Consider the following 27827-nt stretch of genomic DNA (forward strand, 5'->3'; position numbering starts at 1 on the left):
GTTTAAAGAGGGAGTGGTGGTGTTACTAGTCAGGAAAATGTCTCAGCAGTGCTTAGTTAGGATAGACTGGACCAGTGAGACTTTGTGGGTGGAACTGAGGAATAAAAAAAGGCATGATAATGTTAATAGGATTATACTACGGACCATCCAACCATCCGTGGGAGTTAGAGGAACAAATTTTTAGAGAGATAGCAGACTGTTGCAAGAAGCATAAGGTTGTTATGGTTGTGATTTTAACTTTCCACTTATTGTCATACTGTAAAAGGACTAAATGGGATAGAGTTCGTCAAACGTGTTCAGGAAAGTTTCAGAACATAGAAGTCACAATTTTTATCTCCTCTTAGGGAGTATGGCAGGGCAGGTGGCAGAAGTTAATGAGGGAAACACTTTGCATCTTGTGATCACAATCCTATTAGTTTGAACGTAATTATGGAAAAGGATAGTTTTGGTCCAGGGGTTGAGATTCTACATTGAAGAAAGGTTAATTTTGATGTTATCAGGTGCTAAGTGTGGATTAGGACAGGCTGTTTTCTGGCAAGGATGTACTTGGTAAGTGGAAGGCATTCAACAGTGAAATTTTGAGCATACAAAATTTGTGTGTGCCTGTCAGAATAAAAGGTAAAGATAACAGGTTTAGGGAACCTTGGATTTAGAGAGATATTGAGGCCCTGTTTTTTTTTAAAAGAGACAGTACATAGCAGGTATAGGTTGGTAGGAACAAATGAGGTACTTGAGAATAAGAAATGTATGAGAACACAAGGAAGAAATCAGGAGGCTAAAAGAAGGCATGAGGTTGCTTTAGCAGACAAGGTGAAGGAGAATCCTAAGGGATTCTACAGATATGTTAAGAGGAAAAGGATAGCTAGGGACAAAACTGGTTCTCTGGAAGATCAGAATGGTAATCGATACATGGAACCAAAGGAGATGGGAGAGACCTTGAATGGATGTTTTGCATCTGTATTTACTCAGGCAGGACACAGAGTCTATAGAAGTGAAGCAAAGTAGCAGCAAGGTTCATGGACCCTGACAGATTAGAGGAGGCAGTGTTTGCTGTCTTGAGGCAAGTCAGTGTGGACAAATTCCCAGGTCCTAACAAAGTGTTCTTTTGACCCTGTGGGAGGCAAGGCAGAAATCACAGGGGCTGTAGCAGAGATATTTAAATCATCATTAGCGACAGGTGAAGTACCCAAGGATTTGAGTATAGTTAATGTTGCCCCACTGTTTAAGAAAGGTTCTAAAAATAAACTAGGAAATTGTAGACTGTGAGCCTGACATCAGTTGTGGGGAAATTTTTGGAAGGTATTCTAAGAAACTGGTTATGAGTAGTTGGATAGACAGGGGCTGATTAGGGATAGACAGCATGGCTTTATGTGTAGTAGTTCATATCTAACCAATCTTAGTTTTTTGTGGATGTTACCAGGAAAGCTGATGAAGGCAAGGCAGTGAATATTGTCTACATAGACTTGCAGGACCTTGTCAAGTACCTTGCTCATGGGAGGCTGGTCAAGAACTTTCAGTTGCTTTGCATTCAAGATGAAGTAGGAAATTGGAATAGACATTGGCTTTGTGGGAGGAGCCAGAGAGTGGTAGTAGATGGTTGTCTCTCTGACTGGAGGCCTGTGACTAGTGGAGTGCCGCAGGGATCATTATTGTATGTAATCTATATCAACAATCTGGATGATAATGTGGTTAACTGGATCAACAAATTTGTGAATACTCCAATATTGAGGGTGTAGCAGACAGCTGCACCCTCAAAGACTATCAAAGCTTGCAGCGAGATCTGGTCCAGCTGGAAAAATGGCAGATGGAACTTAGTGCAGACAAATGTGAGGTGTTGCACTTTGGGAAGACCACCCATGGTAGGTCTTACACAGTGAGTGGTAGGACACTGAGGAGTATGGTAGAACAAAGTGATCTGGGAACACAGGTCTATAATTAATTGAAGGTAGACAGGTCACAGTAGACAGGGTTGTTAAGATAGCTTATGGCATTTTGGCCTTCATGCATTGAGTACAGGAGTTGGGATGTTGAAGTTGTAGAAGGCCTAATTTGGTGCACCTATTACAGGAAAGATGTAAATAACATTGAAAGAGTACAGAGAAAATTTATAATATGCTGCTGGGACTGGAGGACCTGAGTTGTAAGGAAAGACTGAGTAGATTAGAACTTTATTCCCTAGACTATTAAAGATTGAGAGGTGATTTGATAAAGGTATACAGAAATGCAAGCAGGCTTTTTTCACTGAGATTAGATGGGACTACAACAACATAGGTTAAGGGTGAAAGGTGGAATGTTTTAAGAGGAACATGAGGAAAACTTCTTCAATGTGAGAATGTAGAATGAGCTGCCAACACAAGTGGTGGATGTGATTTCGATTTCAATGTTCAAGAGGGGTTTGGATAGGTACGTGGATGGGATGGGTTTGGAGAGCTGTGGTCCGGGTGCAGGTTGATAGGACTAGGTAGTTTAAATGTTTCATCAAGCACTGGATGCACTGAAGAACCTGCTTCAATCCTGTTTCTATGACTATGTTTCACTAGCTGCATCCCAGCTAATGTCCAACATGGCTCATTGGATCCTGAAATGCCTGAATAATCTGAGCGATGAATCCATCTTGGAAGCTGCAGGTAGTATTCCCTGGCCATGATATCTCCAGCTATGACTTGCAGGAATTGTTAAGAGAGTTGAGAGCTGCACTGGACATAGAGGCCGAGTGAAGTAGATACCCAAGGATCACTGATCCACCACTGATGAAATTGGCTTTGATTGAGGTTGGGGTTAGTGCATTGTTTTCCCATAGGACACTGAGATTTCCCATAGGTACCACTGATGGATTGTTTACAGATCTTTAGGTTATATCAGCAGGAATGATAGGGGTAAATATGTCTTCTCAATGTTATTTATCAGAATGTTTTCCATTTGCATCCTGGGGTACTTTTCATCAGAATGGGAAGAATTGGCCACAGGAGTTTGAATTGGTCACAGTCTACCCTTCAGTGATGGGCTGTTTAGAGGGCACTAAGTAGGTCTGTTTTGTGCTGAGTGAGAATGCTAGGATCCTACAAGGGTCTGTAAGGTGATCCAACACAAACTAAGAATTCTTGGTTTGTGCGGAAAGCCATAGCAAAGTTTTAGCAATTGGTGATTTGAGCAGTATTTGTCTGGAGTATAATAGCCATTATGTTAAAATACTGTTTCCTTTCACCCTACAATTGCAGAATGAAGCTCAAGGTGGAGAAAGGGAATTTAACCTCACCAAGCGAAGTGCGTATAGCATTGCAAAGCAAGTAGCATGTGGACTGGTAGGTTTAACATGACTGAATCATTTCTTCTGTGGATTGTTGCTGCTGAAATAAGCTAAAAATATGCTTAATGGAACATAGGTGAGAACAGCACAGGAACAGGCCATTTCACCCACAATATTGTGCCAAACCAGCAAAAACGTAACTCAAAAACACGCTAACACTAATCCCACTTACTCACGCCATCCCCATATCCCTCCATCCTCCTTACATCAATGTGCCTATCCAAACATCTCTTAAAAGCCTCTAATGTATTTGTCTCCACCACTAGACCAGGCAGTACATTCCTGGCATCCACAACTCTCTGAATAAACAAAATGTACCCCTCACATCCCCCTTGAACCCACCCCCTCTCACTTTTAATGCAAGCCTTCTGGTATTAGACATTACAACCCTGGGAAACAGATACTGCCTGTTCACTCTATCTATGCCTCTCATAACCTTGTTAACCTCTATTAGATCTCCCCTCTGCCTTCAACGCTCCAGAGTAAACAGCCCAGATTTTTCCAGCCTCTCGTGATAACACATGCCCTCTAAACCAGGCAGCAGCCTGGTAAACCTCTTCTGCCCCCTCCCCAAATCCTCAACATTTTTCCTCTAGAGACCAGAACAGTATGCAGTACTGTGGACGTGGTCTAACCAGAGTTTTGTGAAGTTGGAACAATTTCAGTATGAAAGATACCTGGACAGCTGGGCGTATTGAAAGGAATCCTACTTGTTAATTGGGAAGAGTTAGATCACGTTGTAGTTTTGGTTCTATGGCTTGAGTTAGAATGTAGGCTAAGCTGTGACAAGGTTAGTTCATCTTAAGGATGCTATATACATTGCTTATTAGATCAATACTTATAATGCCTATAAAAACATTGGCCACCCCCCGGAAGTTTTCATGTTTATTTGGCTCTTTTTAACACTGATTTTGAGGTTAACAATGATTCCAAGAATTAAGTTTGGAAACAGCACTAAATGTTTATCATTGTTAGGCATTTTGCTCCCAGTGCCCATGGTATCATAGGAGTTAGTTTAACACTATTACAGTGCCAATGAGCCAGGTTCAATTCCTGCTGCTGCCTGTAAGAGTTCATATGTTCTCCCCTTGACCGCATGGGTTTTCTCTGGCTGCTCTGGTTTGCTCCCACATTCCAAAGTCGTACTGCCCAGTACCTTAATAGGTCACATGGGTGTAATTGGGTGCCACTGGCTTGTTGGACTGGAATGGCCTGTTACTGTACTTTATTACTAAATAAAAAACAAATTAAAGAATCAACATAAGAATGAGGCAAGTTCATTTTCCAAGTAGGTACTCTGTGTTTGCTAGCAAGTGTTTGTGCTGTACCTGCTCCATGATGTTCACCTGCAGGTTGAAGGTGTTTGCCCCCTCACAGCACTGGAGATTAGGGTCCCATTAGCAACTTAACCTGGCAATTCACTGCTAACAGCCAAACATTGTTGAAACTGTGTTTTAATCTTTTGAATGTGATAGGGCAATAGTTGATGTGAGCTGACTGTAGGCTTGGCCCAACTCATCTGCTTTTTAGATGGAAAAGCTTTAATCATAAACTTCCTGAATTAATGAATCCCAGAAGTTATCGGTAGTGCACCACACACACTTGCTGCTGACTTATTCACTTAAAAGAATTTGCCAAGAGAAGCCAGCTTCCATCAAGGCTGGGGCCACCACTGTGTGGAGAGGGGAAGTACTGGGTCTGCTCAAAAGGCCATTGACCACCAGCTAAGCTATGGTTCCAATTATCAAAAGCTGGAATATTTCTAATACTTGGAAGAATTTGAAAACTATTCAAGCCATTTTTTAATAAAAAGAAAGTAAAATTTGAGAAGAAATAATCCTGCAGCCATGCACCAATATAATTAACTCCTTGTGCTGCGCCGAACTTTTGAGACGGTTCCCTAAGAGTGGCGGGGAATTACAGAACTCAGTATTTCTTTGTTTGCAGTGTCAGAGTGTAGTTGCCAAAGATGCCACAAGTTGTTGTCAGCACATCTGGGACTTCCTCATGGGCACAGAAATACCTGTTATTTTGAAGTGCTGGATTAATGAATCTCAGAGGCCAAGCTCTTTGGTTGGATACAATTTTACGATGCGTATACACAAAGTGGCTGGCACCTCCCTGTTCAATCAAAGACATCCTGCCCTCTTGCCTTGCTTTAAAAAAACCCCTCTTGCTCAGGAGATGATTGAATGGGTCATGGCTTCCTGGTCTAAGGGTTGATTCATGAATTCTCAGCAATACCTATCGCTTCCAGTTTACAAGCATACACCAGGACGTGGTGGGCTTGAGCTTTAAGCAAGCTTGTGTTGGTTTTCTGCAATTTTCTGATCCTTAAGGTTTTTCGGGGTGGGGGGGGGGGATCAAGAATGGCAAGGAATTTTAATTTTTAACAATTGTTCATTTTAAAGTTTAAACAAAGATACAGACATTTGAAACTAAGTGAAGAGCTGAGGAGCAAAGCAGAGATTCAGTGACATGCAAAAATGAAGAAGGGAAAGAAAAACTGGTGCCTCTGGAAAACCCATCATGTTTATAATCGAGCTACGAGGAATTTCTTGGATAAGAATAAAGCAATCAATGGTTGCACAATTGCACTGTGTGGTAATGTGCCAATGAAAAATAAGAAAGATGATATATCATTATGTAACGGCTGTACCACTTTCTGCCAGTGAGTGGGGATGAACTGCCACATACTGTGAAAAATACATGAGTTTGTTTATAAAAAAAGTACAAATTATGATTAGATTATGACTTTAGTCTTACATTAATTCATCTAATATCCTATAAAAAATGTATAAGAAAGGACAATGGATTCCAACAGCTGGGACATTTTTCCCCGAAGTGAGGGTGGCTGGGAGGTGACCTTAGGGGTATATAAAATCATTGGGAAAGAAGTAAGGTGAATGGTGGTGAAATTACTGGGCTTAGATTTAAGTTGAGAAGAGAAAGATTTAAAAGGGACTCGAGGGGCAACTTCTTCACACAGGGAGTGGTGGTGAGTTATTGGAATGAGCTGGTTGAGTGGGTACAATGAGGTATGATGCAAACACAGGGAGGTAGGGCTTGCTTGGGTAGATAACTTTCTTAGCATGGATGCTTTGGGCTGAAGGGCCTGTTTCTATGTTGTATAAATCTATGACTGAGAATGAGACTCAAAGTGACTGTGTTCACAAGGAAGCCTTGTTTAAATTCTAGTTTTGATGCGTTCAAATGTAATTAGCTAAAGATTCAAAAAGGTTTTAATACATATCAATTTGCACATAATGTGGATAGAATTGTCTTTAGTGTTAGTGGGAAATTGATGATAAGTTGTCATAGAATTGCAGTGACTGTACAGCAGTCCTTTGACCCACATAGTTCCTGGCAGAGCAATCTCATCAGTCTCATTCATCTGCCCTTTGACCTTAGTCCTGCAATTACCATTTGCAATCACCACTCCTACAGGCTGATCCAGATTGTAGTTACACTCCATTAAAAAAAATAAATCACAGCCTTTATCCAAAGCTTTTATTTTTCCTTGGATTATTATTGAATAATTCTGGGGAAATCTTTTCTCTATCTTCTTTAAAACATTCATATTCTCTTTGAGCTTAGGTGGCCAAAATAAGGAAATGTGTGAAGTGATGCTCATTGACAGAAACCATTGAGAGAGGCCACATGAATGGCATGACCCTAAAAGGTGTGCAAGACCAGAGGGATAGCTTATATACATTGATTGTCCATAAACTGACACTAGGTTGTACATAAGGTGACTGATGGGAAATAATAAAGTAATGGTGGAGTTGGTGGGTGTAAGTGTTGATCAGCCTTGTTGCTTGGGGAAGGTAACTGTTTTTGAGTCTGGTGGTCCTGGCGTGGATGCTACATAGCCTCCTCCCTGATGGGAGTGGGATATGAGTAGGGTGTGTGGGATCCTTCATGATGTTACTGGCCCTTCAACGGCGCTTTTCTGCAGATATGCCCTTAGTGACAGGCTGGTGCCAGTGATGCTCTGGACAGTTTTGACTGCCCATTGTAGAGTTTTCCTGTGTACAACAGTGCACTTCCTGTACCAAGGATATTCTCTACTGCACATCATGAGTATGGATGTGCAAATTGCAGCTCTCTTCAGCCTCCATAGAAAATAGAGTCGAGGCGTGGGTGAGCTTTCTTAACTGAGTAGGATGTGTTCAGGGGCCACGAGAGATTGTGTGTGAGGTGCACTCCTAGGAGTTTGAAACTGCTTGCAATTCCACTGCTGTTCCACAAATGTAAAGGAGGGCGTGAGCTCTCTCGAAGTCGATAACCATCTCCTTTGTCTTGTTGACATTAAGGAAGAGGCTACTGGTATAGCACCAAGCCTTGAGCTCTTACGCCTTCTCTCTGTAGGCCGTCTCATTGGTTTGGTGATGAGCCCCACCACAGTCATGTCATTGCCATGTTGAGTTCAGAGGAATACAGCCTGGAAGTGTTCACCAGAAGCATCATTTAGCTGTCAGCCATCACTCAGTAAGTGGTAATATTTTTTCCTCTCACTCAGAGGTTTGGATGTTTCAATTCCCACTCCAGAGATTTGGGTGCACTGTGCACTCTTCAGCACCACACTAGTGTTGTACAGTCAAATTGCAGGTTTCATCAGATGGGTGTTCACTGTGCAGAAGGGGGTGCTTTTATTGGTGAAATGGTCAGCAGGTTCTTTGACCAGTTACTTCACCAATATTTGTGGTTCCCTGCTGGGTGCAATTGGGCTCCTTTGGCCACCCCTCCAAAATATGCAACAGATTTTGAAAACTTTTGAATGTCCTTGGAAATGTCAGTGTTAAATAGGTGGGTTACTGGGTGGCATGGCTTGTTTGGTCAGAAGGGCCTGTCCACACTGTATTTCTAAGGAAAATAAATATTCCTTTTCTCACTATGAATGGAAAGATGAAAACTGAGGGTGTACTCAAGCACCAGATTAACAGAAGCAGAGTAAACCAGAGCTTGCATAATGTTCTGGTGAAAGATCTTTAAGCTGTTTCAGTCTGTACTGAAGTTGCATGACCTGCCCCCTGGCTCCAGCAAAAAGTCTCATGCTAACTTTTATCTCTTACACTTAGCATTATATGTCAATGTCAGTGAACTTGATCCAGAGTATTTGCTGTTAATGTGTTGCAGTGTTTTAAATTATAAAAGTGTTACCATTTGAGATTACTATAATTATCTCTACCCATTTTTAATATTTATATATCTTGTTGTGTGATGTCTCCCTCTAATCCTTCATCTGAATGGAACTATATTATCTGTTTTGTCATCAAAATGCAGTGCTTTCTGACTTCCTGAACTGTGTTGTGGAGTTTTTCATTACCTTCTGTATCATTGTATGCCAAATCCATTACTTGGGTGATTTTTATCAACACAGTTCTTGATTTTCATGAATTTTATGATTCCAAATATTAGCAGACAATGGTCAGTAGTTCACAGAAAACTATCACAGGAATGCATTGAAAGTTGGAAGTCAATGGAATGTTGTCCTCTTTTTTTTCCAAGGTAGTTGAAATATAAAATCAGGGAAGTGTTCTGCTGCTGTACCAGGTACAAGCTATAGAATGTTACAATTAGGTTTCTGTCCCCCACACCAACCATTTTTTTAGGGAAGTTCTAATTTATTTGGAGAAAGTTCACTGGATGATCCTGATCTGGATGGATCACCCTTCATGGAAAGGTTTGACAAACTGGGTTCCTACTCGCCGAAGTTTTAAGAGTCAGAAGCTATCTCATTGAAAGGCTGCATTTATATAAAGAAAATGTAAATTTTATATGTTGTCTTCTGAAAATATCTGTACATTTATTGTTTGGGCAGGAGTTCTGTTTAAGCTATTGTGACTCAGTGGTGTGCAAGGATTGATGACAGACAATTTTTAAATCACTGGTGGCGCTTAAGCTTGTTTCAGAATTAGCTAGCATAAAAGTTTCTGAGACAAAGCTTTTTTTAATTATCTTTGATGATGTGATTGCCATTATCTCATTGAAATATTTGGGCTATGAGCTGGCCATTGGCAGAGGTGGAATCCACAGATTAAATATTAATCAGGTCCCTGAGCAGAATCACAATTCCATTTTTACTTAAACCCAGTTGAATAAGACCTCAAAATTGCATCTAAAATTGTATTCAGACTGTGTATCCCTTTGGAACAGGAATATCTGACAACAAAGCACCACCTAATCCACGGGGATGTTGCTGCCAGGAACATTTTGATTCACAGTGATCTCACTGTTAAACTAACTGGCCTGAGCCTGGCCTTTGATGTTTACAAAACTAGAACTCTGTCATCCCACAAAGCAGCCCGGGTTCCCATTAAATGGCTTGCACCGGAGCGAATCATGAAGCTGCCAATCACAGAAAAGAGTGACACGTGAGTAGAAGAATGCTTCTCGGCTGGATTGGAAGAGAGGGTTCATTGGGTCCAGAATATCCTGTGATGGGTTATGGGTGCACAGTGGGAAATGGGCACTGTTACGAACCCCGTAACTGGGTCACTTACCAGCAAAGATAGAGAAGTCCGTTGAAGTCTGATGATACTATTTTTAACAGTATTTATTAGTAAAAATACACAAAAATAATATCAATGCAAATATACAGATAATATACGTCGTCAATACTAAATCTAAAAGTGCGGGTATAATAATAATAAGAAATACGCACCATCATTGTCTAGGGGATAATGTATTGTCCGATGGAAATATAAAGTTCACTCAGTTCATGCAGGCTGCAGCCTTTGGGGACCGCTGGGTTTGCAATGGTTGGAGAGAGAGAGAGATTTGGAGAAAAACTTGCCGATTCCTTTTATGATTTCGATCCGTCGGAGTCTCGTTGGTGTGGCCGTTCACTTGTGGCCTCTCCTTTAGCTAAGCTGTTCTTCCGTGATGAGCCCGCCACCCTGGCAAGGGAGGACGCACACAAACCCCACCGGCGTTCGCTATAAAACGCTGTCACGGGATTTCTAGCGTTTCTCCTGGTGCGTCTAAAGGGGTTGTTCCCCAGACCCTCTTTTATCCTTACTCATGGGGTCTCAGATGTCAATCAGGTTGGGATGATGCAATCCCTCAACCAGCCCACTCTGGTTGTCCCCTGAGGGTTTTCAATGAATAGTACAGTACTCAATACACAATTCCGTCTCCAAGAGACAATGGCCGTCATCAGTGGCTCCGTTTCGCTGAGGCCAGGACACATTCCAAACCCTTGTGGATTCTGCATGTCTCTCTCTCATTTCCTGGGTCCCAGACCCGAATTAATAGCGATCTTGCGATTCTCAAAAAGGAGGGGGCGACTTTGTACCCTTCGGCCCCTCAGAGTTGCGGCACATTCGTAACAGCACAATAAAGATCCTGAATACAAGTTGGTCATTGTTGTGTATCCTTACAGAATTGTTCCTTTTGGATGTTGCCATTGGTAGAATGATTCATGTGCAGGTGCAATGAGGGAGGGAACGCAGCTCAAGATGTACCAGTAGTATGTCACAGAATGTTATATTGGCTAGTTTAAGTTTCTAGTTCTTTCATGTATTAACTAGTTAATTGAAGAAAGTGAACATGCTTCTATGTGAATGGTGAACAATCATACTTAATTTTTTTTCTATTTGCAGGTGGTCATTTGGGATTCTTGTCTATGAAATAATTACTCTGGGTACGTTACACTACAACCTAATTAACTTCATATATTATAAATTCCTTATTCTCCTTTAATGCTTGTATTTTTTTGTGGTTTTTAACCAATGGATCTTAACCATTTGTTACAACGGTATACAGTTTAAAGGACTTCCTCTAAATCCCTTTGAAAGTATTTGGAAACGTATCAATTGCAAATGGTGTTCCTGCCTCCATTACTTCTCTGAGATGAAATACCTGCAGAGTCAGAATGCTGGTCTGAGGCTGGCTTCTTACTACTGGAGAAAAGCAATGGGCAAATGAACGAGTAGTTAATTTTACATTAATTTTAATCCTATTATCTTTAACCTTTTCAGTAAGGTTGTGTTGATGATACACTTTTGTCACTGCTTGTTTCAAGTGATATATTGTTGATTCAAAGTGCTGTGAGAGTTAGATAGTTCACACACTATTGACCATCCACCAAATTTTAAGTACTTGATGATCTAATCATTTTCCCTTGCAGGTTCTCCTCCATATCCTGAGCTTCAGCCTCTAGAAATTTTTACAAAACTGCAGAGAAATTACAGAATGCCCAAGCCATCTACCAGCAGTAATGCTCTGTAAGTACATTATCATTTACCAAATGATTCGTGAGCTTTGAAGCATTTTTATAATGTGTGTTCAGGTTATCTGTGTGGCAAATAGATTATTTGGGTGTTTGAGCCCTTTCTCACACATTAGTTTCTCACAAGTGCCTTTAGATTTAAAATAACTGTTAATCTCACTCAGTTATTTCATTTGAAACCCAGTATTTCACTTTGGACAAGAGTGAATTTCAGATATACTTTTGTACAAACAAAATGCTTCTTTATTTGGAAACATGTTACATCTTATGTTACGATTATGCCCTTTTGCTCTTTGGTGCTGTGCAGTTAGGTGGTCATCTCATGGTCTGTGATAGACTGCCCACTGAATAATTCTATCCAGTTTCCTGCTGACTGCAGAGCAGAGGCAGCCGTGTTTTGGCCAGTAGATAAAACAATGCCTCCCAGTCTCCCGGCAAACTGGTTGAATAGGTTTTGGAGGCAGAGGATGTGAAGGGTCTCTCCAGGTTCAATGGGACAGATGTGCATGAGTGAGCAGTTGCGGTGGTCTCCAACACAGTAGTATTGCAGACTCTCTTAATGGAATTTGGAGCAGGAACTTTGGTTTCCCTAAGCCCTACAATCTAATGACTTTGCAAAACAAAGAAAGATTGTTCAGTTTATCACACCTCTGCCAGAAAGAACTATTCAATTCATCACACAGCTTGACTGAGCAGGCTCTCGGAAATTAATTTGCTCTCCATTTAATTAAAACTCCTGATAGTGACAGTGTGGTACATTGCAAAAACTACACTCGAAGATTAAGCATGAAATGTTAGCTACAGTCCAAAATGATACATGTGGTGTAATAAGACATGCATAATTTAGATTTGTTCTCTGATGGGAATTGCAGGAAGAACTGCACATCCTAAGGAGATTGCAAACCCTCGCACAGCTGGGATCCTTGTTGTCCCACATGGGTGGGTATATGCAGACTATTAACCCAGCAATAAAGTACAAGTGCTGGGTACCATTCTGTCATCCTACACCTGTCATCACGTGGAAAGTCTTTATTTTTCTTCTCTGTGTGAGTCTTTCTTTTCAATCAAATAAGAAGTAATTTTCAGAGATTTTGTGCTTTTGGCTTTCTACTCAATCCTTCTGTTCTGACTCAGCATCTCCAAGCCACAGTTAGACAAAGTCCTGCAGAAGAATATTATTAAGTTCTTGCTGTTTTAAAATTAAAATAGTTTCTATTTTCTTTTAATTCATCACTTTTTAAGTTTTTAAAATGGTTTTTCCTCCTCAGATATCTCCCTAATATTGCAGGTTAATCCATTCAGGTGCTAGTGGCTTCAGGAAGGCCTGGATGGTGGACCAGTGAGGGGTTTATGGAAGTGGACTAGCCAATTTCAGGGGAGGTAGGACTTGAAAATGATGTTGTCATACCCCACAGCTATTCCCCCCTTCTCAGGCAGTTGTAGAGGGACACTTACTACAGTTTAATATGTCTGTACTGAACAGTCCACCTGACTCCGTGTACCATTATCCCAGTGACTGCAGGAAAAAGATTCTTTTATTTCCTTGTGACTCTGTTTACCTTGTCTGCTGTCATTTTCTGCTGTCTGAAGGGAGATGGCTGCTGTGCTGCTCTGTGGATGGACTGGGAACTATTTCTCTGTCCACTTAGCCAGTTCTATTTGGCATTGACCTCACTAATGCAAATTACCCATCAATAGCCAGTGTCCTCTGGCACCTTCTTTGAATGGCCATATGTCACATGATTTTTTTCTCTCCCTCTCCCCCTCTCTCTCTCCCCCTCTCCTCTCTCCCCCCTCTCTCTCTGCCCCCTCTCTCTCCCCCTCTCTCTCTCCCCTCTCGCTCTCCCCCCTCTCTCTGCCCCCCTCTCTCCCCCACTCTCTCCCCTCTCTCTCTCTCCCCCTCTCTCTCTGCCCCCCTCTCTCTCTGCCCCCCCCTCTCTCTCTCCCCCTCTCTCCCCCTCTCTCTCTCCCCCTCTCTCTCTCCCCCTCTCTCTCTGCCCCCTCTCTCTCTCCCCCTCTCTCTCTGCCCCCTCTCTCTCTCCCCCTCTCTCTCTCCCCCTCTCTCTCTCCCCCTCTCTCTCTCCCCCTCTCTCTCTCCCCCCCCTCTCTCCCTCCCCCTCTCTCCCCACTCTCTCTCCCCCCTCTCTCTCCCCCCTCTCTCTCTTGCCCCCCCAAAAAGATACTGTGGATGTCAGCACACCACTTGACAGAAGAAAACATCTCAGCCAAGACTAAACAGGTCCTTGCTTTCAATGCAAGGCCTGCATTTATAAAGTATGCTTCTTGACTTCTAGGTGCTAATATAGTTGGGAATTCAGAGGAATTCTCCATTGACAGCCATAAAAAAGCTGCAACTGACAATGTCTTCATTTGTTTTTCTTTGGTGTTGGGTTTCAGCGATTGCAAATAATTTAGTTGCAAACTCTTTAAGAAAAAATGCAATAAAAATGAAATTTAATTGAAATAATATGCTTCAACAGTTTAGCTTTTCTTTTTTCCTTGACTTTCCACCTTGACAATCCCTGCAGTGGTAACTCCATCCACTTTCCCCAACAGCTTCCTTTGGTCTCCATCTCCCTAGCAATTCGGTTACCCTGGCCGTAGGATTCATGACTGTCACGTACTGTGACTTTTCTAAATTGCTACTCGTGATACAGCCATATATCTTGGAAAGAGGCCCTTCAGCCTGCTGTAAAGGGAACAGCTGGCACATCATTTGGAATGGGTTGGAAACACATGCTGTCACGGGGAATGTGCAATCTCCACACAGGCTACGGGAGGCCAGGCCCGAAGCCAGCCCCCTGGCCTTTCATACACTGCTACACTGTGTTTATCAGGCTTAGTTCTCTGTGGGTCTGATGGTGGAACAAGGTAATGGGATCATGTAAGTGAAATGCAGAAAGAGGAATTTCCTTCTCCAGGTACTGCATTGGGTTTCAATGCAGAAACTGGAGGATCTTACAATCCACACATTAGCCCAGTCATCTTTCACTAACTTCCTCATTCTGTAAAGGTAGTATTCAACTTGCCTTTTACTGCTCATTTGAGGTATACAGATGAAAATAGAGATGAAAAGTACCAGCTTCATGCCTGGATCGTTAAACTCCACAAACAGTAAGAATATTGCATGCTTGTTTAAAGCACTAAATGATGGAAATACGCAGCAAACCAGACAACATCTGCAGGAGAAACATTGACTTAAAACTTTGATCAATTTTTCCTCTCTGCAGATGCTGTCTGACCTGTTGAGTGTTTACAGTATTTTTAATTTTGTATTCCAACATTCCAATATTTTTTAGCTTTTGATTTCATTGACCAATGCTTGAAATGCCCACCACCACTCTGCTGACTCTAGATTTTTGTCTTCATACTTGTCTGTATTTGCAGGGAGAATGTGTGGGTATCACTGTTCTTACCCTAGAGTGTATGCAGAACTTAACATACTAACTGCTGCTGATATTGCAATCTGAACGTGTCTAAAGAAATATCAGGATTTTATGCCCAGATTTAGTGGGGAAGGCATAACCTATTTAAAAATGAAAACATTTTCAAGATGAAGTGCAACAATAGGCAATGTTAATATCACTGCATGCAAACAGCTTTATGCAATACAGACTGGCATTTGACTTAGAAAAAGCAAAGTCCTCTCTAAGGAGACTTTGTACATCCTCCTGTAGAATGTGTGAGTTTTCTCTGGGTGCTCCGGATTCCTCCCACAGTCTAAAGACATAACATCTTTATTGTTCATTATAAATTGTCCTGTGATTAGATTAGGGTTAAATCAGTGTTGTCAGGAGTTGCTGGGTTAGTCAGAAGGGCCTAGTCCGTGCTACATCTCTAAATAATAAAATAAATTCACAAGGCATGTCTCAGTAACCTTGCAACAATTTCAGAGCTTCAAAGTTCAAAGTAACTTTTATTATCAAAGTACATGTACGTCACCATATACAACTCTGAGATTCATTTTCCTGCAGGCATACTTAACAAGTCTCTAGAATAGTAACAATAACTGGATCAATACCAGAGTGCAGAAGACAACAAACTGTGCAAGTGCAAATATATAAATAGCAATAAATAATGAGAACATGAGATAACCAGATAGAGTCCTTAAAGTGAGATCATTGGTTGTGGGGACATCTCAATGGACGGGCAAGTGAGTGTAGTTAGTTATCCCCTTTGCTCAAGAGCCTGATGATTGTGGGGTAGTAACTGTTCTTAAACCTGGTGGTGCGAGTCCTGAGGCCTTCTACCTGATGGCAGCAGCTAGAAGAGAGCATGGCCTGGGTGGTGGGGATCTCTGATGATAGATGCTTCTTTCCTCTGACAGTTTTTCATAAAGGTTTGCTCAGTAGTTGGGGAGGGTTTTACCCATGATGGACTGGCCGAATCCATTACCTTTTCTGTTCAAAGACATCGGTGTTTCCATACCAGGCTTTGATGTAGCCAGTCAGTAAACTCTCCACCTCACATCTATAGAATACACCTAAGAGAGACGTTTAGGGAGCCGGCCAATAAAATTCAGGTATAACAGCGGCTAATGCTGGATTTACTCAGCAAGTCGAGCACCATTTGTGGAAGGGGATGGAGTTCAAGATTCAGGTCAATGACCTTTTATCAGAGTAAAATCATTTTCAAAGGACATTTTGTGTCAGATTCCCAGCATTTGCAATATGTTGCTTTTTATATGGAAAGACAGGCTTAATTTGACTTGCGTCCAGCTACAGATAAAACTCTGCGTTGAATAAAGCAGAAAGAGATTTCACAAATGTTTGACACTAATTTAGATAATAAGATATGGGAGTGGAATTAGGCCATTTGGCCCATCGAGTCTACTCTGCCATTCCAGCATGGCTCCGCTGCCCTCACAGTACATTGTGTACGAAGCTAGGCAGGGAGTTAAACACTTCCTCAAAAATCACCTGAGCTGGAAGCTTACTTCAGGGTATTTAATGAGAAAACTTTGTGAAAATGCAGAAAGTTAAGTAAAACATGTATGAGATTTAATACAGAATTGTCTCAGGGCTGAATATACTATCAATTATTCTCACGGTCAAGGTAATAGTCACATATAACATTCTGTAGCCGTGCCGCAAGCTAGAGTGAGCTTAATAGTGATGAATAATAAACATAACACTTCCTTCAAATTACATCTACTAAATGTTTACCAAGATTATGAAAGCTTAAGGCTCACTGATATTGCTGTTTCAAGGTGAAATAAAGAGTGGATGGAGATGGATGTCTTTCTACCATGTTTGCTCAAGTCACAATCCAAATTAATTTGTGATGGAAATGATGTAAAAACAGTTTCAAAATGAATGGCACCTCTAGAGGCAGAGCACTCCCTGCCTGACATCCATGATGTCATTCTTAATTCTGAAACAAAAAGTCAAATGATCATTTCATCAAGTCTTTGGCAAAATAATGGATAGTTTCATAGACTTGTCTTGAAACTGTCTTGCTGCAGAGTCTTTAGCCATTCTTGCTTCGAAAATGTTGTCCTTGATTATATTCTTGCTCGTGGTAATGTCTGATGTTACAAAGGCTCTCACATTTTGACCTGACTTTCAGAACTTGGCAACTGACGTTGCTGGGGTTTGAAGCTGACATTGTAGCATACAATGTTCAGACTAATCTTTGGTCCAAGGCTAATGCTGTTGAAGCCGAGTTATCTTTTCACTCCACTGCCCTCACAGTGCATTGTGTACAAAGCCAGGCAGGGAGTTAAACATTTTCTCAAAGATCACCCCAGCTGGAAGCTTTCTTCAGGGTATTTAATGAGCAAACTTTTAGTTAAACAGCAGAAAGTTAAGTAAAACACATACTGGATTCAATACAGAATTGTTGCGGGCCAGAATATACAAATATTACCGATTATTCTCATGATCAAGGTAATAACGCATGCGACATTCTCTAGCTGTGCCATGGACTAGAGTAATTTCTGCCAGAACAATAGCTTAATAGCAATGAACAATAAATATAATGCTTCCTTCAAAGCACATTTACTGAATGTTACCAATATTAAAGAAAAAAGCTCAAGACTCACAGATGTTGCTTTTTCAAGGGCAAATAAAGAATGGATGAGATGGAGGTCTTTCTAACATGTTTGCTCCAAGTTGAAATCCAAATTAACCCACACAGGAAATACAGCTCACGAACAGGAATTACGTTCAAACCAAACAGTGCCTCGAGGCAGAACAGTCCCTCTCAATTCTCCTGCCTTCTTCCCGTAATCTTTGATGCCTTGACTAATCAAGAACCTATCAACCTTCACTTTAAATATACCCAATGACTTGGCCTCCCCAACCGTCTGTGGCAATGAATTCCATAGATTTACTACCCTTTGGCTAAAGGGAGATCGATGAAGGTAGGGTAGTGGATCTTGTCTGCATGGTTTTTGACAAAGTCCTTCATGGCAGGCTAATCCTGAAGATCAAGATGCATGGGATCTGCGATGAATTGGTTGTTTAGGTACAGAACTGGCTTGCGCATAGAAGACAGGGTAGTGGTCAAAGGGACTTGTTTGAGCTGAAGGTCTGTAATGAGTGGTGTTCCGCAGGGATCTGTGCTGAGACCTCTGCTGTTTATGGTGCACATAACGACCTGGATGAAAATGTAGACTGGTGGGTTAGTAAGTTTGCGGATGGTAGCAAGATTGGTGGAGTTGCGGATAATGTAGAAGACTGGCAAAGAATACAGCACAGTATGGATCAGTTCCAGATATGGGCAGAGAAATGGCAGATGGAGTTTAACCCAGATAAATGTGAGGTGTTGCATCTTGGTAGGGCAAATGCAAGCAGATCATAACACTGTTAAAGGCAAAATCCTTAACAGTGTTGCTAAGCAGAGAGATCTTGGGGTCCAAGTTCATAGCCCCTCAATAGGATGGTTAAAAAGAATTATGGAATTCTCACTTTTATTAGTCAAAGCATTGAGTTCAAAAGTCAAGAGATTATGTTGAACTTTAGCGATAAGACCATATAAAGTCTCAGGCAGTTAATAAATAATTTCAAGTTTGTGCCTTTCTTTTAAAGTTGTGCTACCAAATATTTCAACATCCTTTATGTTTTAGGAGTCTATTACCTAACAATCTGTAAGATTGCAACAATTGGATTGCATTCAGTGAAAATGGTTGTTCTTTAGCTCCTATTATTTGCTGATGGGGAAAAAAATTATAAAAATGCTGAAGGAAAATACTGCTTCTGCCTCCATTTGTTATATGTTTCCCCCATAAAGGACAGATCATTCAAGTTATTTGAAGCTGAAATCATTTGAGAAGACCTTGTATGTTATCTTTTGACAGGTGGAATCTTGCCAACTTTGTGTTGTGGAGTGATTATGCTGACTAGGATGACAGTGAATAAACAATGACAAAATTGGCAATGAACAAGATCGGGCACTTTTGTTCCAACTAAAAATCAAAAATATATTTGTAGAATTCAGTATGTTTTGTCCATTGTGCCTTCTTTTCCAAAGATAGGCTATTCTGAATGGTAGGGGCTGATGACTTTGTTCAGGAGTAGTTTGGCATAGTTATCGAATCCATAAGTGAAAATGCTTAATTAGAGTCTCTGGAGCTGCTCATGGCTAATGAGGTCAGTGGATATACAGCTGTCACATTGTTGAGCTCACGAGATTGTTCAAGCCAATCTCATAGCCTAATGTGCTTTGTGGCTAACAAAGGATAATCATTGTGCTGTAAGACGGCATACTACAGTTGCAAGGGATATTAATATACTCAGAAACTTGGTAATTGTAGTGCTCCTCAGCAACAGCAAAATATAAATATTTAAATCAGATTATTATTGGAGCCCAGGAATAGAAAGCTTTTCATATTGGTCTTCATAAATCAAATTATTGAGTACAGCAATTGGGCTAGTGTGTTGAAATTGTATAAGACTTAATTTGAGACCTAATTTGGAATATCATGTGCAGTTCTGGTCTTGCACCTACAGGAAAGATGTCAATAAGATGAAAAGAGTACCAAGAAAATTTACAAGAATATTGCCAGGACTTGAGGATCTGAGTTATAGGGAAAGGTTAAGTAAGTTTCAACATATTTGTAATGCAGAGAAAATTTGTTATACAGAAGCATTCCAGCAGACAAGGGCTGAATTCACAAACAAGAAAAAATCTACAGATCAAACATGAGGAAATCTGCAGATGTTGGAAATTCAAACAACACCCACAAAATGCTGGTGGAACGCAGCAGGCCAGGCAGCATCTATAAGGAGAAGCACTGTCAACGTTTTGGGCTGAGACCCTTTGTCAGGACTAACTGAAAGGAAAGATAGTAAGAGATTTGAAAGTAGTGGGGGGAGGGGGAAATGTGAAATGATAGGAGAAGACCAGAGGGGGTGGGGTGAAGCCAAGAGCTGTAAAGGTGATTGGTGAAAGTGTTACAGAGCTGGAGAAGAGAAAGGATCATGGGACGGGAGGCCTCGGGAGAAAGAAAGTTGGGGGGGGGGGAAGCACCAGAGGGAGATGGAGAACAGGCGAACAACTAAATATGTCAGGGATGGGGTAATAAGAGGAGGAGGGGCATTAACAGAAGTTAGAGAAGTCAATGTTCATGCCATCAGGTTGGAGGCTACCCAGCCGGTATATAAGATGTTGTTCCTCCAACCTGAGTTTGGATTCATTTTGACAGTAGAGGAGGCCATGGATAGACATATCAGAGTGGGAATGGGACGTGGAATTAAAATGTGTGGCCACTGGGAGATCCTGCTTTCTCTGGCGGACCGAGCATAGGTGTTCAGCGAAACAGTCTCCCAGTCTGCGTCAGGTCTCACCAATGTATAAAAGGCCACACCGGGAGCACCGGACGCAGTATACCACACCAGCCGACTCACAGTTGAAGTGTCGCCTCACCTGGAAGGACTGTCTGGGGCCCTGAATGGTGGTGAGGAAGGAAGTGTAAGGGCAGGTGTAGCACTTGTTCTGCTTACAAGGATCAGTGCCAGGAGGGAGATTGGTGGGAAGGGATGGGGGGGACGAGTGGACAAGGGAGTCGCGTAGGGAGCGATTCCTGCGTAAAGCAGAAAGGGGGAGGAGGGAAAGATGTGCTGGGTAGTGGGATCCTGTTGGAGGTGGCGGAAGTTACAGAGAATTATATGTTGGACCTGGAGGCTGGTGGGGTGGTAGGTGAGGACAAGGGGAACCCTATCCCGAGTGAGGTGGCGGGTGGATGGGGTGAGAGCAGATGTGCGGGAAATGGGAGAGATGCGTTTGAGAGCAGAGTTGATGGTAGAAGAAGAGAAGCCCCTTTGTTTTTGAGCTACCTGGCCTATTCCTCTTCCCACCCTGTCTCTTACAAAAATGCTATCCCCTTCTCACAATTCCTCCGTCTCTGCCGTATCTGCTCTCAGGATGAGGCTTTTCATTCCAGGATGAAGGAGATGTCTTCCTTTTTTAAACAAAGGGGCTTCCCTTCTTCCACCATCAACTCTCAAACATCAGAAGATGGGTGCTACACCTGACCTTACACTTCCCCCTCACCACCATTCAGGGCCCAATCGCTCCCTACGCGACTCCCTTGTCCACTCGTCCCCCCCATCCCTTCCCACCAATCTCCCTCCTGGCACTGATCCTTGTAAGCAGAACAAGTGCTACACCTGCCCTTACACTTCCTTCCTCACCACCATTCAGGGCCCCAGACAGTCCTTCCAGGTGAGGCGACCCTTCACCTGTGAGTTGGTTGGTGTGGTATACTGTGTCCGGTGCTCCCGGTGTGGCCTTTTATATATTGGTGAGACCCGACGCAGACTGGGAGACTGTTTCGCTGAACACCTACGCTCGGTCCACCAGAGAAAGCAGGATCTCCCAGTGGCCACACATTTTAATTCCACGTCCCATTCCCACTCTGATATGTCTATCCATGGCCTCCTCTACTGTCAAGATGAATCCAAACTCAGGTTGGAGGAATAACACCTTATATAACGGCTGGGTAGCCTCCAACCTGATGGCATGAACATTGACTTCTCTAACTTCCGTTAATGCCCCTCCTCCCCTTCTTACCCCATCCCTGACATATTTAGTTGTTTGCCTGTTCTCCATCTCCCTCTGGTGCTGCCCCCCCTCTTTCTTTCTCCCGCGGCCTCCCGTCCCATGATCCTTTCCCTTCTCCAGCTCTGTATCACTTTCGCCAATCATCTTTCCAGCTCTTGGCTTCATCCCTCCCCCTCCGGTCTCCTCCTATCATATTGCATTTCCCCCTCCCCCCACTACTTTCAGATCTCTTACTATCTTTCCTTTCAGTTAGTACTGACGAAAGGTCTCGGCCCGAAATGTCGACAGCGCTTCTCCTTATAGATGCTGCCTGGCCTGCTGTGTTCCACCAGCATTTTGTGTGTGTTGTTTAAAGATCTACAGATGCTGGAAATCCAAGGAACACACACAAAATGCTGGAGGAACTCAGCAGGCCAGGCAGCATCTATGGAAAATGGTATAGCCAACGGTTCAGGCCGAGACTCTTGAGCAGGACTTCAATCAGCTCTGCCAGAATGCTGCTGGATACTATCCTTCTAGCATTACATAACAAATCGATTATGACTGCTGATCAATGCAATGCATTACTGGTGAACACATCTTGCATTAAATTACTAATGACTCGAGTTGTTAACATCTGACTGGTCCTATCAATCACATTCTGTATTGTGGGTACAATTTAAAAGTCTTTGTGTCTTGTGTCGCTCTTGTATCTAATAATGTGTCTTGACATTTTTCCAAACTCCGGCTGTTTTAGGATTATACGTTTTGAGGAATTTTGTGTTCATGAGACCAGCCGTGTTAGGTTCTACAGTGATCTGCCATGTCAATGTTCTCATTAAGTTGGGATTCTGGCATTATTAATTGCTGTGGCCACCCTTTTCCTGAAAATCTTCAAACCAGATCTTTGTACATTTGACATTGGCTACAACAAAGGCATAAAGGTGACACAGATAGTTCCCTGCCCCAGCATCACACCTACAGTGGATGCTGCAGAGTGGGAGTAACTGAGTATTTGGGATAAAACTTGTCAATGACTGTGAGTAACTTGTTGCCAACAGAACTGTACAAAAATGCAAATGAAGACAATCTTGTCTGATCAAAAGTGGGAAATATATTCTCTCTGTTGATGCTGACACCCAAAACAGATCATATTGCCTTGTGTCATGGAAGAGGGCTATTTTAGCTCACTGAGTCTATTCTAGTGCTCAGAGCAATCTCCTCTTCCACTAGTTTCCCCTAAAACCCATTCGAAAGAAAGATTAGCTTTATTTTAAAAGTACAAATTAACTTTATTATCAATATACTTATATCACCATATACTATTTTGAGATTCATTTTTGCAGGCATTTACAATAGAACAGGGAAATAAACAGAGTCAATGAAAAACCACACACAAAGACTGACAAACCACAAAATATGCAAAAGAAGCCTAACTGCAAATACAAAAAAAAAAATAACTGAACAAATAGTACTGAGAACATAAGTTGAGGAGTACGTGGAAGTAAGTGGAACCATTTGAGACTTGAGTGAACTTGTTCGTGCTGGTTCAGGAGCCGATGGTTGTAGGGTAATCACTGCTCCTGAATGTGGTAGTGTGGGACCTACAGCTTCCTTCCCAAAGGCAGCAGCAAGAAGACAGCATGTCCTGATAGTTGGAATGTTTGATGGATGCTGCTTTCCTGTGGCAGTGCTCTTTATAGATGTGCTCAGTGCTGGAGAGGGCTTTGCTTGTGATGGACTGGGCTGTATCCACTCCCTTTTGTAGGGCTTTCCCATTGTTTCTGTATAGTGATGCAACCAGTCAACATACTCTCCACTATGCATCTATAGAAGTTTGTCAAAGTTTTAGATGACATGCCGAATCTGTGCAAATCTTGAAGAAAGGTGAAGTGATGTCATGCCTTTTATATAATGGCACATGGTCTGGTCTCAGCACCGATCTTCTGATTGATAATGACAAGGAATTTAAAATGCTGACCCTCTCCACCTTCAATCCCCTAATGAGGACTGGCTCATGGATTTACATTTTCTTCCTACTGTAGTCAATAATCAGCTGTTTGGTGTGCTGACTTTGAGTGAGAGTTTGTTGTTGTGGCACCATTCAACCAGATTTTCAATCTCCCTCTTATATGTCAATTTATCATCATCTTTGATTTGGCCAACAATAGTGGTGTTGTCAGTAAACTTAAACATGGCATTGGAGTTGTACTTTGCCTCACAATCATAGGAATGGTATAATGTGAGTAGAGCAGGGGGATAAGCACACAAACCTGGTGCACCTGTGCTGATGGTGGTTGTGGAGGAGATGCTGCCAGTGCATACTAATTGGTCTGCAAGTGAAGAAATCAAGGATTCAGTTGCACTAGGAGTCTTCAGGCTTGGGAATTAGTTTCAATTAACGTTGAGCTGTAGTCAATGAAAAACATGCTGATGTATGCATCTTCACTATCCAGATCTTCAGAGCCGAGTGAAAAGCCAATGAACTGGCATCTGCTATCGAACTGTTGTGAGGGTATGAAAATTGTAGCAGATCCAAGTCACTCCTCGGGCAGGAGTTGATAAGCTTCAGGTTTAAGTTTATTGTCGTCTGGCTGTACATGTATACAAATGAAACAACATTCCTCTAGACCACCTACAGAGCATATACCACACAGCACAAAAGCAAAATGTTACCACAGGTAAATTAATGAGATATAATTAATATCTCAATACAACGGGAAAGCCTACAAAAGGGAGTGGATATAATGCACATAGTGTGCAGTGAACAGCTCGGTGTACTCGTGAGGAGACCTTGTATTCTTCAGTCTCTCAGCCTGGAGAAGAAGCTGTTACACAGTCTGACAGTCCCAGGATTGATGTTCCTCTACCACCTCCTTGACAATAGTGGGTGAAAGAGATTGTGGGATGGGTGATAGGGATCCTCAGCAATGCTTCTGGCCCTTCACCTGCAATGCTCCCAGTAAATGTCACAGGAGGGAAATAGTAATGCGGACAAGCAAATGGCACATTAACTGAATAAGTGTTTTGCATCAGTCTTCACTGGAAAACATTAGCAGTATGGTAAAAGTTCTAGAGTGTCAGGGGGCAGAAGTGTTTGAAGTTGCCAATACGAGAGAGAAGGTTCTTGGGAAATAGAAAGGTCTGAAAGCAGATAAGTCAGCTGGACCAGATGGTGTACACACTATGGCTCTGAAAGAGGTGGCTTAAAGAGATTGTGGAGGCATTAGTAATGATCTTTCAAGAATCGAGGAATTCTGGCTTGATTCCGGAGTCTGGAAAATTGCCAATGTAACTCCACTCTTCAAGAAGGGGGAGAGGGAGATGAAAGGAAATTACATGCCAGTTAGTCTGACCTCAGTGGTTGGGAAGATGTTGGAGTTGATAGTTAAGGATTTGGTTTCGGGGTACTTGGAGGCACATGATAAAATAGACTTTAGTCAGCATGGTTTTCTCAAGGGAAAATCTTACTTGACAAATCTGTTGGAATATTTTGAAGAAATAACAAGCAGGATAGATAAAGGAAAACAAGTTGATGTTATGTAATTGTGTTTTCAGAAGGCCTTTGACAAGGTGCCACACAGAGGCTGCTTAACAAGAGCCCATGGCATTACAGGAAAGATACTAGCATAGATACAACATTGGCTGATTGGCAGGAGCCAAAGAGTGAGAATAGAGGGAGCCTTATCTAGTTCGCTGTTGGTGACCGGTGTGTTCATCAGGGGTCTGTATTGGGACTGCTTTTTCTGTTATGTGTCAATGATTTGGATGATGGAATTGATTACGTTGTTGCAAAGTTTGTGGACAATACAAAGGCAGATGGGGAGGCAGGTAGTTTTGAGGAAGTAGAGAGGCTACAGAGGGACTTAAACATTAGGGGAGTAGACAAAGAAGTGAAAGTATATGGTCATGCACTTTGCTATAAGAAATAAAAGGGTATTCTATTTTGTAAATGAAGAGAAAACATTGGTGAGGCCTCACTTGGAGCATTGTGAGCCATTTTGGGTCCTTTATCTTAGAAAGGATGTGCTGACACTGGAGAAGGTTCAAAGGAAATCACGAAAATGATTCCAGGATTGTACAGCTTGTCTAATGAAGAGCATGTGATGGCTCTGGGCCTGTATTCACTAGAATTCAGAAGAATAATGGGTGAACTAATTAAAACCTATTGAATAGCGAAAGGTCTTGATAGAGTGGATGTGGAGAGAATGTTTCCTGTGGTGGGAGAGTTTCGGACCAGAGGACACAGTCTCAGAATACAGGTTTGTCTTTTTAGAACAGAGATGAGGAAGAATTTCTTTAGCCAGAGAGTAGTGAATCTGTGGAATTTGTTGCCACAGGTGGCTGTGGAGGCCAAGACCTTAAGACATAGCAGCAGAATTAGGCCATTTGGCCCATCGATTCTGCTCCACCATTTAATCATGGCTGATCCTTTTTTCGCCTCCTCAACCCCATTCCTTGGCCTTTTCTCTGTAACCTTTGATGCTGTTGCAATCAAAGATCTATCGATCTCTGCTTTAAATACACCCGGTGACCTGGCCTCCATAGCTCCATGTCATCCTTGCCAGCTGCTCCTTCCAATTTACTTTGGCCAGCTCCTCTCTCATACCATTGTAATTTTCTTTACTCCACTGAAATATTGTTATGTCATACTTTACTTTCTCACTATCAAATTTCAAGTTGAACACAGTCATATTGTGATCACTGGCTTCTAAGGGCTCTTAGAGGTTAAATATAACCTCTGAATATTTAAGACAGAGGTTGACAGACTCATCATTGGTCAAGGCATGAATAGATACAGGGAGAAGGCAGGAGATTGGGGTTGAAGGGAAAAATGGATCAGCCATGAGAAAATGGCAGAGCAGACTCGATAGGTAAAATGGCCTAGTTTTGCTCCTATATCTTGTGGTCTAATCAATGTAGCAGCTCCCCCTCATCTCTGATCTCCACCTCTGTCACATCAGAAGCATTGATACCCTGGTATATTGAGTTGCCAATTCTGCCCGTCCCTTAAATTTGTTTCCATTATTGCTATATTTCAATCCCATGTACTGGTCAATGTCACAAATTCATCTGTTGATAGAGGAACAAGTATAAAAGCCAGCAAGTAAAACCAAGCTGTACAAAACACTACTGAGCACAGATAATGTATTGTGTGCCGTGCCTTGGAAACATACTTAGCCTCCACAACAATGTTCACATGATACTGTCTTATTTAAAAAATTTTAAATATATAAAAGTAGGATTTCTGAGATCCTACTCCTACTGAGATATTTTACAAAACATGTCAAATCAAAAGAAAAATTCCAAAACCCGTCAAGCATTTACTAAAAATTAAAAGCCAAAATTGTGAAGCTGAAAATGTATTCATCCCCTTTATAAATACTGCGCTAACCTTTCTCAGCTGCATTACTGCACATTATCTTACCAACTCACCCAATTTGTTGATGTAGTAAATTGGAGGATCGCCTGTTTTCAATGAATTCATAAGAATAATTGCCCCTTCTCTCTATAAACTCCAACAGTATGGTAGATTTTCAACAGACCAAACCAAAATGAAGACAAAAGAGCATTTAAAACAAGTCCTGGAAAGCACAAATCTGGAGAAGGGTACAAGACAATTTTAAAACCACTGAACATACCTCAGAGTTCAGTGCAGTTCATCATGAAATACTGGAAAAATATGAAACGCAGCCACACTGCCTTGGTCAGGGTGCCAGAGAAGAATGGCATGTAAGAGAGGTTACTATGACACCAACTCTATTAAATGAGCTGCAGAAGTCAGTGACTGCAATTGGAGATGTATCATGGCTCTGTAATCTCTAAGCATTGCATAAAAATGTTATTCATGGAAGACTGTCAAGGAAGAAGTCCTGGCTTAAAAAAATCATGTCCTTGCCTGTTAATACTTTGCAAAGCGTCACTTAGAAGATACTGTAAAGTTGTGGATAAAGGTCTTGTGGTCAGATGAGTCTAAAGTGAAACTTTACTGTGAAGCATGGTGGGGGTAGCATCATGCTATTGGGATGCTTTTCAGTAGCAGGGACAGGAAATCTGGTCAGGATTGATGGGAAGGTGAATGCTGCTAAATACGGAGAGATCCTGGACAAGAACTTACTAGCCTCTGCCAGAAAGCTTAAACTGGGGCGGGAGTTAGTCTTTCAGCAGGACAATAACCCAAAGCACGCTGCCAGAACAACCATGGAATATCTTCAAATGAAGAAAATTGATGTCCCACTTAGAGTCCTGACCTTAAACTAATTGAACATCTCTGGTAAGGCTTCAAGATTGCTGCCCACT

The 27827-nt window shown here is 41.9% G+C and overlaps 1 protein-coding gene across 4 annotated transcripts in view; it reads left to right on the forward strand.

Annotated features, from left to right (window-relative positions):
• Positions 1-27827, forward strand: part of LOC140718555 (tyrosine-protein kinase STYK1) — an 88283-nt gene that overhangs the window by 53285 nt on the left and 7171 nt on the right. For all 4 annotated transcript variants that reach the window (XM_073032515.1, XM_073032514.1, XM_073032516.1 and 1 more), the window contains exons 6-9: positions 3219-3302; positions 9467-9684; positions 10915-10955; positions 11442-11538. In XM_073032515.1, the coding sequence (XP_072888616.1) occupies positions 3219-3302; positions 9467-9684; positions 10915-10955; positions 11442-11538 (440 nt within the window). The remainder of the gene's footprint in view (positions 1-3218; positions 3303-9466; positions 9685-10914; positions 10956-11441; positions 11539-27827) is intronic.

Source organism: Hemitrygon akajei, chromosome 29 (assembly GCF_048418815.1).
Source record: "Hemitrygon akajei chromosome 29, sHemAka1.3, whole genome shotgun sequence".
In the NCBI taxonomy this organism is placed as follows: domain Eukaryota; kingdom Metazoa; phylum Chordata; class Chondrichthyes; order Myliobatiformes; family Dasyatidae; genus Hemitrygon; species Hemitrygon akajei.